General features: G+C 38.4%; 1 protein-coding gene across 2 annotated transcripts in view; it reads left to right on the plus strand.

The window, feature by feature from the left end:
* Mms22l (MMS22 like, DNA repair protein) overlaps positions 1-12,537 on the plus strand; it is a 123,459-nt gene that overhangs the window by 33,857 nt on the left and 77,065 nt on the right. For both annotated transcript variants that reach the window (XM_055603626.1, XM_055603627.1), the window contains exons 11-12: positions 6,824-6,943; positions 10,827-11,053. In XM_055603626.1, coding sequence (XP_055459601.1) covers positions 6,824-6,943; positions 10,827-11,053 — 347 coding nt within the window. The remainder of the gene's footprint in view (positions 1-6,823; positions 6,944-10,826; positions 11,054-12,537) is intronic.

Here is a 12,537-nt window from a genome sequence, read left to right on the forward strand (position 1 = left end):
ATGATAATTTGACTTCTTCCTTTCCCATCTGTATCCCCTTGATCTCCTTCAACTGTCTTATTGCTCTAGCAAGGACTTCCAGCACTATGTTGAAGAGATATGGAGAGAGTGGGCAGCCTTGTCTTGTCCCTGATTTCAGTGGGATTGCTTTAAGTTTCTCTCCGTTCAGTTTGATGTTGGCTATAGGCTTGCTGTATATCGCCTTTACTATGTTTAGATATGTGCCTTGTATCCCTGATCTCTCCAGTACTTTAAACATGAATGGATGTTGGATTTTGTCAAATGCTTTTTCAGCATCTAGGGAGATTATCATGTGGTTTTTTTTCTTTCAGTTTGTTAATATGGTGGATCACATTGATGGATTTCCGTATATAGAACCACCCCTGCATACCGGGGATGAAGCCTACTTGGTCATAGTGGATAATATCTTTGATGTGTTCTTGGATTCGGTTTGCAAGTATTTTGTTAAGTATTTTTGCATCAAAGTTCATAAGGGAGATTGGCCTGAAATTCTCTTTCTTTGTTGAGTCTTTGTGAGGTTTAGGTACCAAGGTTACTGTGGCTTCATAGAATGAGTTTGGTAATGTTCCTTCTGTTTCTATTTTGTGGAATAGTTTGAAGAGAATTGGTGTTAGCTCGTCTTTGAAGGTCTGGTAGAATTCTGCGCTGAAGCCATCTGGTCCTGGGCTTTTTTTGGATGGGAGACTTTTGATGACTGCTTCTATTTCTTTGGGGGATATAGGACTATTTAATTGATTTACCTGGTCCTGATTCAGCTTTGGTAAGTCAAATCGATCAAGAAAATTGTCCATTTCATTTAGATTTTCAAATTTTGTGGCATATAGACTTTTGAAGTAAGTCCTAATGATTGTTTGGATTTCCTCAGTGTCTGTAGTTATGTCCCCCTTTTCATTTCTGATTTTGTTGATTTGGGTGGTGTCTCTCTGCCTTTTAGTTAGCTTGGCTAAGGGTTTGTCGACCTTGTTGATTTTCTCAAAGAACCAACTCTTGGTTTCATTGATTCTTTGAATTGTTTTATTTGTTTCTAATTGATTGATTTCAGCCCTGAGTTTGATTATTTCCAGCCGTCTACTCCTTTTTGGTGTGTCTGCTTCTTCTTTTTCTAGGGTTTTTAAGTGGGCCATTAAGTTGCTTGAATGAGCTGTCTCGAATTTCTTCTTGAAGGCACTTAGTGCTATGAACTTTCCTCTTAGCACTGCTTTCATTGTGTCCCACAAGTTTGGGTATGTTGTGTCTTCCTTTTCATTGAGTTCTAGGAAGACTTTAATTTCTTTCTTTATTTCGTCCCTGACCCAGCTGTCATTTAGTAACAAGTTCTTCAGTTTCCATGTGTGTGTAGGATTTTTGATATTTCTCTTGTTGTTGAAGTCCAGCTTTATTCCATGGTGACCAGACAAGATACAAGGGATTGTTTTAATCTTCTTGTATCTGTTGAGGTTTGCTTTGTGACCAACTATGTGGTCTATTTTGGAGAAGGTTCCATGAGGTGCTGAGAAGAAGGTAAATTCTTTTGTGTTTGGGTGGAAAGTTCTCTAAATGTCTGTGAGGTCCATTTGATTCATGACCTCTGTCAGAGATATTGTTTCTTTGTTTAATTTCTGTTTTGTTGACCTGTCCTTTGTTGAGAGTGGGGTGTTGAAGTCTCCCACTATTAATGTGTGGGGATCTATATGTGGTTTAAATTTTATCAATGTTTCTTTTACAAATGTGGGTGCTCTTGTATTTGGGGCATAGATGTTCAGGATTGTGATGTCTTCCTTGGTGGAATTTTCCCTTGATGAGTATGAAGTGTCCTTCCTCATCTCTTTTTATTAATTTTGGTTGAAAGTCTATTTTATCAGATATTAGAATGGCTACTCCTGCTTGTTTCTTGTGTCCATTTGCTTGGAAAGTCGTCTTCCAACCTTTTACCCTCAGGTAATGTCTATCTTTGTGCCTTAGGTGTGTTTCTTGTATCCAACAGATTGCTGGGTTTTGTTTACGTATCCATTCTGTTAGTCGGTGTCTTTTTACTGGAGAGTTGAGTCCATTGATGTTGAGAGAGATTAATGACCAGTGGCTGTTAGATCCTTTGATTTTGATGTTGGCTGTGTTCATAAGGTTGTGTGCTTGGTTGCTTTTGTTTTACTGTAGTAAGGTTAATTATTTCCTGTGTTTTCTTGACAGAAGCTAATTTTCTTGGGTTGTATTTTCCCTTCCAGTGTCTTCTGTAATGCTGGATTTGTGTGTAGGTATTGTTGAAATTTGTTTTTGTCATTGAATATCTTGTTTTCTCCGTCTATGAGGACTGAGAGTTTTGCAGTGTATAGTAGCCTGGGCTGACATCTGTGTTCTCTTAGGGTCTGCATGATATCTGTCCAGGCCCTTCTGGCTTTCATAGTTTCTGTTGAAAAGTCAGGTGTGATTCTAATGGGTTTGCCATTATATGTTACTTGGCCTTTTTTCCTTGTAGCTTTTAGTATTTTTTCTTTTTTCTGTATACTTACTGTTTTGATTATTATGTGGCGGGAGGATTTTCTTTTCTGGTCAAATTTGTTGGGTGTTCTGTAGGCCTCATGTATCCTTATTGGCTTCTCCTTTAACTTGGGGAAATTTTCTTCAATGATTCTGTTGAAAATATTTTCTGGGCCTTGGAGAAGGGAGTCTTCTTTTTCCTCTATTCCTATTATTCTTAGGTTTTGTCTTTTCATATTGTCTTGGACTTCTTGGACGGTCTGTGTCAGGAATTTTTGGATTTAACATTTTCTTTGACAGATACATCGATTTCTTCCATTGTATCTTCTACACCTGAGATTCTTTCTTCCATTTCTTGTATTCTGTTGGTTATGCTTACCTCTGTAGTTCCTGTTTTCTTCCCTAAATTCTTCCTCTCCATTATTTCCTCCATTTGTGTTTTCTTTAATTTTTCTAGTTCTATCTTCAGGTCTTGAGTTGTTTTGTTTACTTCCTTCACCTGTCTGCTTGTATTTTCCTCTTTTTCTTTCAGTTCCTTCAACTCTGTCTCTTTTATTTCTTTCAGTGATTTAATTATTTCTTCTCTGAAGGACACAAGCTGTTTGGCTGCATCTTCTTGTATTTCTTCACGGATGGCCCTAATCTGCTTGTCTTTATCTTCCTCCATTTCTTTACGGATAGCCATGATCTGTTTGGTTTTATCTTCCTCTAATTCTTTACGTATTTTATTTGTTTCCTCTATTATCCTCTTCATCAGCATAGATGTAAGGTCATCTTCTTGATTTTCTATTATGCTGCATTGTTCAGGGCTGTTCGCCCCTGGACGGCTGGGTTCTGGAGATGCCATATTGCTCTGTCTTTTGTTGGTTGAGCTTTTATGCTGACCTCTACCCATTGGGCTGATTTAGGTGTTGGCTGTTAGTTTCTGTGCTTCCTGGAGTCCTGAGGTAGGGAGTATCCCCTTGGCCGGCAGATGATTTTTCCTGAAGGAGTCCTTCTCTGCTTTTTGGTTATGGCACTGTATGGCCAGTGTTTCTCAGGAGTTGCCACTGCTCACCTCAGGTTTATAGCCCTGAGTAGTAGCTGTGGTCTATGTTAGGCAGGGGGGGATCTCCTCTTACCCATAGAATTTCTCAAGACGGCTGCCCCACTGCTGGGTTTCTTGTTATAAATTTAGTGTGCTGCTGCTCACTAAATTTTCATGTATAGTCCTCTTGAAGAACCTGCTGATTCCCTAGCTGTGGGGTTTTCTCCCAACAGGGAACCTCAGTCTGTTATCCTGGGGCGCACAGTTCTCTCCGGGAAAGTGGGAGGTGCACTCAGCAAGTCTCTGGGCCAGAGGCTGATTGCTCCGCTCTGGACCTGGAGAATGTGCACCTAGGTTGAGTTGGCGCCTGGGGGCACTCCTCTGGTCTGGAGGCTGGGTGCCTCCCTCTGGACCAGAAGCTGTGTGTCTCTGTCTGGGATGGTGGCTGCAGGCACTGCTCTGGTCCAGACGCTGTGGGTGCAGCCCTCTTAAAGGACCAGGGATTCCCACAGTTTTAACAGTCTAGCTAGGGATAACTGGTTGATCCTTGGCACAGTATCTGAGGGCTGCTGTAATGGCTCTCTGGCTTTTGTAGGTCTGAGGATGCAGCTGTGTGTCCTAGGGGAACTAGGGGAACTCAGTAATGGCGGCAGAGCACAGCGCTCCTGCCTGCATTAGGCAGGGCTCCGTGCAGGCGCCTGGGTCCCGGTCTGGGTCTGGGCTGGCTCTTGGGGCGCCCGCGGAACCAGAGTCTTTTCCAGGGGATGTCTTCCCTGCTCCGTGGGGTTATCTCTCGACTGGGAAATCCAGTCTATGGTGTTGTGGGCCCACAGTTCAGTCTGGGACCGTGACCAGATCACGCTGGAGTGTAGCTCTGGGCTGACGACCAAGCGCCTGGCGGAACCGGGATCTCTTCCGCGGTTTAGCCGGGTGAGTTAAAGCTGATTGAATCCCCCACCGTGGGGTATCCTCTCACCTGTGAAACACCATCACTTGTGTTTTATGGCCGGGAGTTCTGATTGCTGGTCACTGTGCCCATCCTGCTGTGCTGCTCCTCAGAATGAGAGTCCTCCCAGCACCGCCATCTTGCCCCGCCTCTTATTCCTCATTTTTATGTCTGTTCTTTCCTTGACTTACTGGTACGTAGCCTCATGGCTCTAAGAACTATGAATATGTTAACACCCAGGTTTAAACTAACAACTTTGACTGCTCCCCTGAGTTCAGATACTGTGTCTGATTGTTGCTGTAGCTGTCCTGCCTTAACACGCGTGTTGCAGGATATTTGATCCTGTGAATCCCAAAATTGTGAACTGTAAAACCCTATTTCTGGATTGGTATGGTTGAGTCCTATTACACACCTTTAATTAAAAAAACTTTCTGCTTATTGTAGACAGGTGAATAGAATATGGTGTGGTTCAGCCATGCCTAGCACACGCCTTTAATCCAAGAGCTTTCTGTGTATAGGACTTAATAACGTTAACCCTAGATCAAAAAGCAGAGCAAGAAACCAGCTGACAGGGATTAAAGAGTAGGAGGGACTTTGAGTTGATGGGTATTAATGACAGCTTGTAAAAGTAGAAGGAACTTCAGCTCTCCAGCACTTGAGCTCTTTGCCTTTAGCTCTGGCTTTAGCTTTCTGGCTTTTGAACTTTTGGAGCTTTGAGCTAGAAAGTTTTTGGCCTTTGATATTTTGGCCTTTTCTTCCTGGGCTGTCAGGTGAGCTAATGAGCCTTTTGGGCTTTTTCCACTGGGATGTGAGCTAAGGAAGAAGGTCAGCTGCGTGCTTTCTCTCCCTCTCTGAGGGAGCAGGTTTTCACCCCAGCATCTAGCTCCTGAGTTTTGATTGGTAAAATAGAATGGTTGGGATTTTCATTCTTTTTTAACAACAAACATGCCTCACATGGACCGAATTAAATATGGTTTTTGAATGACTGGAATTCAGGTGTCATTTTTCAAACAATGTCATCATAGAAGATTAACCTATTTACCTTCTTCCTCATTTTCTAAAAGGTTAAAATATGCAAAATATATTCTGCCAATGCTGTGATCTTATTATTTATTTATTTGGGGGAGTGTGAGACAGGGTTTCTAAAGATAGCCCTCGCTGTGCTGAAATGTTCTATGTAGACTAGGTTGGCCTTGAGCTTACAGAGATCTGCCTGCCTCTGCCTACTGTGTGCCTGTGATCTTATTTATTTTTAAATATTGTTATTCCATTTATTTATGTTTGTGTTATGTGCATGGACACACATGTGGCATGGCCTGTGTATAGAAATCAGAGGATGACTTGTAGGAATCAGGTCTCTCCTTTTACTATGTGGTCCTGGGGAGCAAACTCGGGTTGTCTGGCTTAGCAGCAGCTGTTCTTACCTTCTGAGCTGTCTCCCAGCAAGTATTATAATCCTGTGAAAGAATTTGGCTAACTTCTTAAGATAACCCAGCTTTCTTTTTTCTTTGTGTGTGTTCTCGTAAAACTTTATTTATGGGCACTAAAATTTGAATTTCATATAGTTTTCTTTTTTATTAAATTTTTATTTTTTATGTTAATTACAGTTTATTTATTTTGTATCTCAGCTGTAGCCCCCTCCCTCATTCCCTTTCAATCCCACCCTCCCTCCCTATTTTCCTCCCATCCCCTCTCCAAGTCCACTGAAGGGGGAGGTCCTCCTCTCTTCTATCTGACCCTAGTCTATCAGATTTCATCAGGACTGTCTGCATTGTTCCTCTGTGGCCTAGCAGAGCTGCTCCCCTGTCAGGGAGAGGTGATCAAAGAGCCAGCCACTGAGTTCAGGTCAGAGATAATCCCTGTTCTCCTTCTAGGGAACCCATTTGGTTACTGAGCTGCTATGGCCTACATCTGTGCAGGGTTCTAGGTTATATCCATGCATGGTCCTTGGTTGGAGTATCAGAAAAGACCCCTGTGCCAAATATTTTGATAACCCAGCTTTCTGAGTTTTGGGGGTTTTGTTTTGTTTTGTTTTTTTCCTTTTTGGTACATTTTAATTTTTAGATCATTTCACACTCCTTTAGTTGGATTTTTTTTTCTTGTTGTTCTTTGTGTTTCTAACATCAGTTTTCAAACATCTATTGTATGTTTTAAGTCACTGAATTATAAAATTTTCATTATCTGAATATGCTAATGGTCTAAAAACAGTTTTGTTTTTCTTATGTTGGGTTAGACCTTGTATTCTGAAGTTTTAGAAAGGCCATGATTTGGTGATGCATACGTATATTCTTTTTAGTGGTAGATTGTTCAGTACATTAAAAATGTCATATTTTCAGAGTCATCTACTTTATTATGACTTCAGTTTTATTTTTTAGGATAGTATACTGGAAGAACAGCTACGAATGCATCTTCATTGTTGTTTGACACTTTGTGATTTCTGGGAGCCAAACATTGCAGTTGTCACCATTCTGTGGGAATATTATAGTAAGAACCTGGTAAGTAAACAATATTTGTTCCAGAAGTTTGAAGTTTTCTTATGATATTAGAGGGGCATTTTATGATTTAATTATGAGAAATATGTTTTTTTAAATACTAATTCTTTGGAGTAAACTGTAGCTTGTAAGTGGTTTCATCTTTCACAAATATTTTCTGTAGAAAGCTTGCATATGGAATTGGCATTTGGTGTACCTTTTCTCTTGAATGGGTAAGCAGAATAACCAGAAGATTGGGACTACACAAATTACAAGTGTTCATTAATAAATTAAAAAATAGGGGGGATGGAGAGATGGTGCAAAGGCTAAGAGCACTGACTTTTCTTCCAAAGTTCAATTCCCAACTACGTGGCAGCTCCAGAACCACCTATAATGAGATCTGGTCCCCTCTTCTAGCATGCAGGTGCATATGCTTGCCGAATATGTATAAATAATAAGTAAATAATAAATTAAAAAATAATATTTAAACTTAAGCATATAAAATTTTTTAGGTTTTCATTTTATGTGTATGTGTATTTTGCCTGGATGTATGTTTTTGCCACATTTGTGTGCAGTGTCTTCAGAGGCCAGAAAGAGGGCATCACCTCTGGAACTGGAGTTACTGATGGTTATAAGTCACCATGTTAGTGCTGGGAGTTGAACTTGGCTCCTTTGGAGGAGCAGCCAGTAATCTTAACCCCTGGGCCATCTCTCCACCTCCCCTCATTTATTATAATTTTATAATGTTCTGCTCTGACATAATTAATAGTCACTATTGTTCATAATAAATAATTTTAGTACTGGAGTAGCTTTTAAGCTAGTTGGTAGGTATATACATTATACACACACTGGTAAGAAAAAAGTTTAAATACAATACAGAAAGGTGTTTTTATACCTCTATCTAAAGTTAGAAGATTACGATCTTTTCATTTGACCTCGTTAGACTTGTCTTTCTAGTCCCAGAATGGTTTGGGCTGCAGGTACAGTATACACATTTGCATGGAGATCTAGGAGAGCATTATCTATTCCTGTTGTGGTGCATCTAGTCTAGAAGGACTAGAACGACTGTTGGAGAGATAGTACGTGAGTCTGGATAGACTGGCAGACTGAAAAGCTGACGATGATGTTCAATTAAATTTAGTTTATTCAGAAAATAGTAGAAAGCTACAATGTGACATCAAATATGTGTTTGATAATATTGTTTATGTAAATAAATGGGTACAGGTGAATTAGTAGTAGTGGTATACATAGGTAATGTGGCTGAGAACTCAGAGAAACTGTATTTAGGAAGGAGAGGGAAAATTAGGAAAATAAAAATTTTGAAGACATTTAAAGATCTGTTACTTTTGTGAGTAAGAAGAATGGGTTTAGGAGGTTTGAATTTTGGGATAAATAAATAACTTCTTTTTTAAGATAGAAAATGGTAATGGGAGGCAGTCCAGCAAATACCAAGTTTTTATTTGTACACAGAGCTTATTAAATGAGAAAAATGTGTGTGAAATAGAATATAGGCTTGTTGGGAAAATGACAGAGTTTTTTGAAACAAAATGTGTCTAAGGTGAGTTGGGACTATCCTGTCATAGAAGGCTTGGGAAATAGTCATGTCATAATCCAATTTTAAGTAACTCCACTGCCTAGAGAATGAAAAGTCCAACATAACAAGAGTAACAAAAGAGTAAATGGATTAAAGCATGGAATAACCTAACTTCTAATGAACTGAATTATTCATATAATTTTATACGATCACCATTTGTATGTTTAAGGAAATAAAGAATCTAAACCGTGAACATTATTGTTAGTTAAAAGCCAATCTCGAAATGCTGTTGGGAATCACTAATATAGGCAGATTGCCCAACAATCTAATCAACCTTCACATTGCAGAAAGTATGTGTCTCTTTATGAAATAGAATAGGAGCCATTGAGTACTACCGGTGATAAGTTCCAGCCAAAACCTTTAAGATGATCAAAGTGTCTACTGAAATGATAGGTATCAAAGAATGTTACGTGGAGATGTGAGAATGAACAGAATGTACTGTATTATGTGTTTGAAATGGTCAAAGAACAAAATCAATGAAATAAAAAGAATGTTAAGTGACCTTCAAGGAATACAAACATGAGAAACTTTACATCTAATAGCTGTATATAAAGGAATGATACATATGTTTGGTTGACACTCCTTAGGATGAATGTACTCTTTCCTCTTGTGGCCATTGCTAGAGTAGCAGCTGCCAGGTGGAGTTCATTCTCTTTGTGACCTGACAAAAGCATTCTGGTGTACCTCTTCATATTTGGGGAAAGATTTCTTATTCATTCTTCAAAGACCTGAGACAGAAGTGTAGTTTTTAGTCTGTGTCCATATGAAATGTCTTTGAAATTCAGGTCATGCAAGCATGCTATAAAGATAAACATATTGGCAAAGTTGTCTACAGTCATCTTCATTGAACTGGTACATAGGAAGATACTAATGGCACAGCTGTCGATGTAGACACTTGCACCAGCAAAGTGCTCATCACCAAGCTAAAAATAGACAGATATTTAAGAAATCCTTGAGTAGAAAGCCAAATCAAGCAAAGTAGGGAGGAAAAGGGCAAATATAAGAAATAAATAATTGAGAGGCTGGAAGAATAATTTTATACGCACCTTTTATGAAAAACGGCTTATATGAAAAAACTGCATAAAGGAATTTGATGTATGTATACAACAGAGTTTATTCAACCATACGGAATAACAAAATTGTGTAATTTGGAAGCATCATTATGTTAAGTAAAATGAGCCAGACTTAGAAAAATATCTATCTTATGTTTTCTATCAAACATGGAACCTAAATTTATCAAAAACAAGGCACTAAGGCCAGGCATAGTGGCCCATTCCTTTAATCCCAGTTCCAGCACTTGGGAGACAAAGGCATCTCTGTGAGTTTGAGGCCAGCCTGGTCTACATAGTTCCAGGACAGCTAGATCTACACAGAGAAACCCCGCCTCAAAATAAATAAATAAATAGATAGATAAATAAATAAGTAAATAAATAAATTCATTAATTAAAAGATAAAAAAATGAAAATAAAACTCAAAGCATCAAAGGAAAAGGAGGTTAGGGATGATGAAAGTGACTAGTCAGAGAGGACAAAGAAAATAAGGAGAATGAATATATGATCAAAACATATGTATGGTAGTTTAAATGAGAAATACCTTCCATGTTTCCAGGCATTCGAATACTAGTTTTCCAGTTGGTGGCTGTTAGGGAGGGTTAGGAGGTAAAGTCTTGCCGGAACAAGTGTGTCAGTAGGGACAGGCTTTGAGATGTCAAAGATAAGCACCATTCTCGGTTTTCTTCCAATTTATAGTTCAAGCTGTTCATGCCCAGTTTCTAGTCCAGCCACCATGCTTGCTCGATGTCACACTTCTCTGCTATGGTAGATGCTTATTCTCTAGAACGAACCATAAGCCGAATAAGTCTTTCCTTGTAAAAGCTGCCTTGTGTTTTATCACAGTGATGGAAAAGAAACTAAATACAGCATGCCACACACGTATGAAAGTATCTTAATGGAACCCATTATTTTGTATAATGAAGATATATATTAAGTGCTCATTATCCAAAAAAAATAAACGACTTAACAAAAATGCTGTGAAACATGGAATAAATAGGTTTTAAGGGATATAGCCTCATTAAACAAGCCAACTGCTAAAAACAGATTTTGGGAAAAATACAAAATTTAAAGACCCCTTCATGTACTCTATTTTTATGCATTTAAAACAGTTTTGGGGTATGTATGATAATTACAATCTAATAAAAATACTTGTAAGTATAATGGGTCAAACTTTAATAAGCTAATTAGTATTTGTAGCTTTCACTTTTACTAAGAAACTTATAAAACTATGCTGTGTATTTTGTTTTGTTTTTATATTTAGAATAGCTCCTTCAGCGTTTCTTGGCTTCCTTTGAAAGGCCTCACTAATATCATCAAGTCGTCGATGTCGATGCTCACAATGGCGAAGACCTACTGTTCTGATGAACGAGATCCTGACCTTTGTAAATCCAGCAGCAGTTACATCATTTTTCTTTGCATTTTGGCAAAAGTCATGAAGAAAGCAATAAAGAATAGTGGCTCTCATCCTTGGAAACAGCTTAAAGGAAGGTATGTGTTGTACAATACCTTTTTTGTCATGAGTGTTCACAAGTACATTTGGAAGTGTTGCTGTTCATGTTTTGAACGTTAACTTGTGGTCAGAGTCTTTGCACATTTAAAATGTATTCCGTAACCTAGGATGCCAATTCCCCCTTTTTGCAATTTGTTTTAATGAGGAACAAACTTAATACCCAGAAATTAGAGGGTTTCAGTTTCTTACTCAGCTAACTAGTACTGAAAATTGGAATTCTATGTGTTAAATACCAAAATATTAGGAACAGTTTTGACAACAATGAATTATAATGTTGTATAATCCTTTGCTTTAGTTTATTGAAAATGATAGAATTAAAAAAATCTTTTATGGCATATTGGAAGCAATTAGGTTCATTGTTTACATTTTTTAGGTTCGTTGTTTACATTTAATTAAAAAATTAAAAGTTTTTTAATTAAAAAATAATTATTTGATTGTTATTTATTTACCTGTATATATGTGTATGTCTGTATATAAGCATGTGCCTGAGGTTATGGACATCCTTTAAAGCTGGAATTATAAGTAGTTAGTTGTGGGTTCTGAGACTCAAGCTCTGGTTCTCTGCAAGAACAATACATGTTGTTAACTACTGAGCCATCTTTCCAGCCCCAATAAGGCTTGCTTTATTGATTGATTGATTGATTGATTGATTGATTGATTGATTAATTTATTAATTTAAATTTCAAGACTGTATTGCTCTGTGTAGGCCGAGCTGTCCTGAAACTTACTTTGAAAACTAGGTTGTCCTTGAACTCACAGAGGTCCATCTGCCTCTGCCTCTACCGCTCGGCCATTGTTTAAATTTTTTATGTTCTTTGAACCCAGAAGTTTCAGTGCTGCTTCCTTAAATGAGAATTGATCAGAACCTAGTAGAGCCAAATGGCTCTAATGTTCTCATTTGGAGAATATGCCTACTTTTCATTCTGGTTTGTTTGTCGGTCTATCTCTCCTCTTTCTCTCTCCCTCTCTCCCTCTCAGTCTCTTTCCCCTTCTCTCTCTGTTCTTCTTTTTTGCATTTTTTCTGTTGAATGGATATAATCTATTTATGTTTGTTTTCAATTTCATGACTACATGGAAACTTTTTTTTAAGCCTTTGTCATGTAGTATACCACTATATGCTATTTGCTTGTCTTGTTTGGTAAGAACACTGAGGGAGAAAATACTTTTCCTTTTTTATATAGAATTTCCTTTTTTTTTTTTGTTCTATTTCAATTTATTTATTTTTTTCTATATGTTTTTTTTTATTAATTACACTTTATTCACTTTGTATCCCCCCATAAGTCTCTCTATCCTCTCCTCTTGATCCCACCCTCCCTCCCTCTTCTTCACACATGCCCCTCCCCAAGTTCACTGATAGGGGAGGTCCTCCTCTCCTTTCTGATCTTAGTCTATCAGATCTCATCAGGAGTGGCTGCATTGTCATCTTCTGTGGCCTGGTAAGGCTGCTCCCCCCTCAGGGGGA

This window comes from Psammomys obesus, unplaced genomic scaffold, assembly GCF_907164565.1.
Source record: "Psammomys obesus unplaced genomic scaffold, mPsaObe1.curated_primary_1811, whole genome shotgun sequence".
Classification (NCBI taxonomy): Eukaryota; Metazoa; Chordata; class Mammalia; order Rodentia; family Muridae; genus Psammomys; species Psammomys obesus.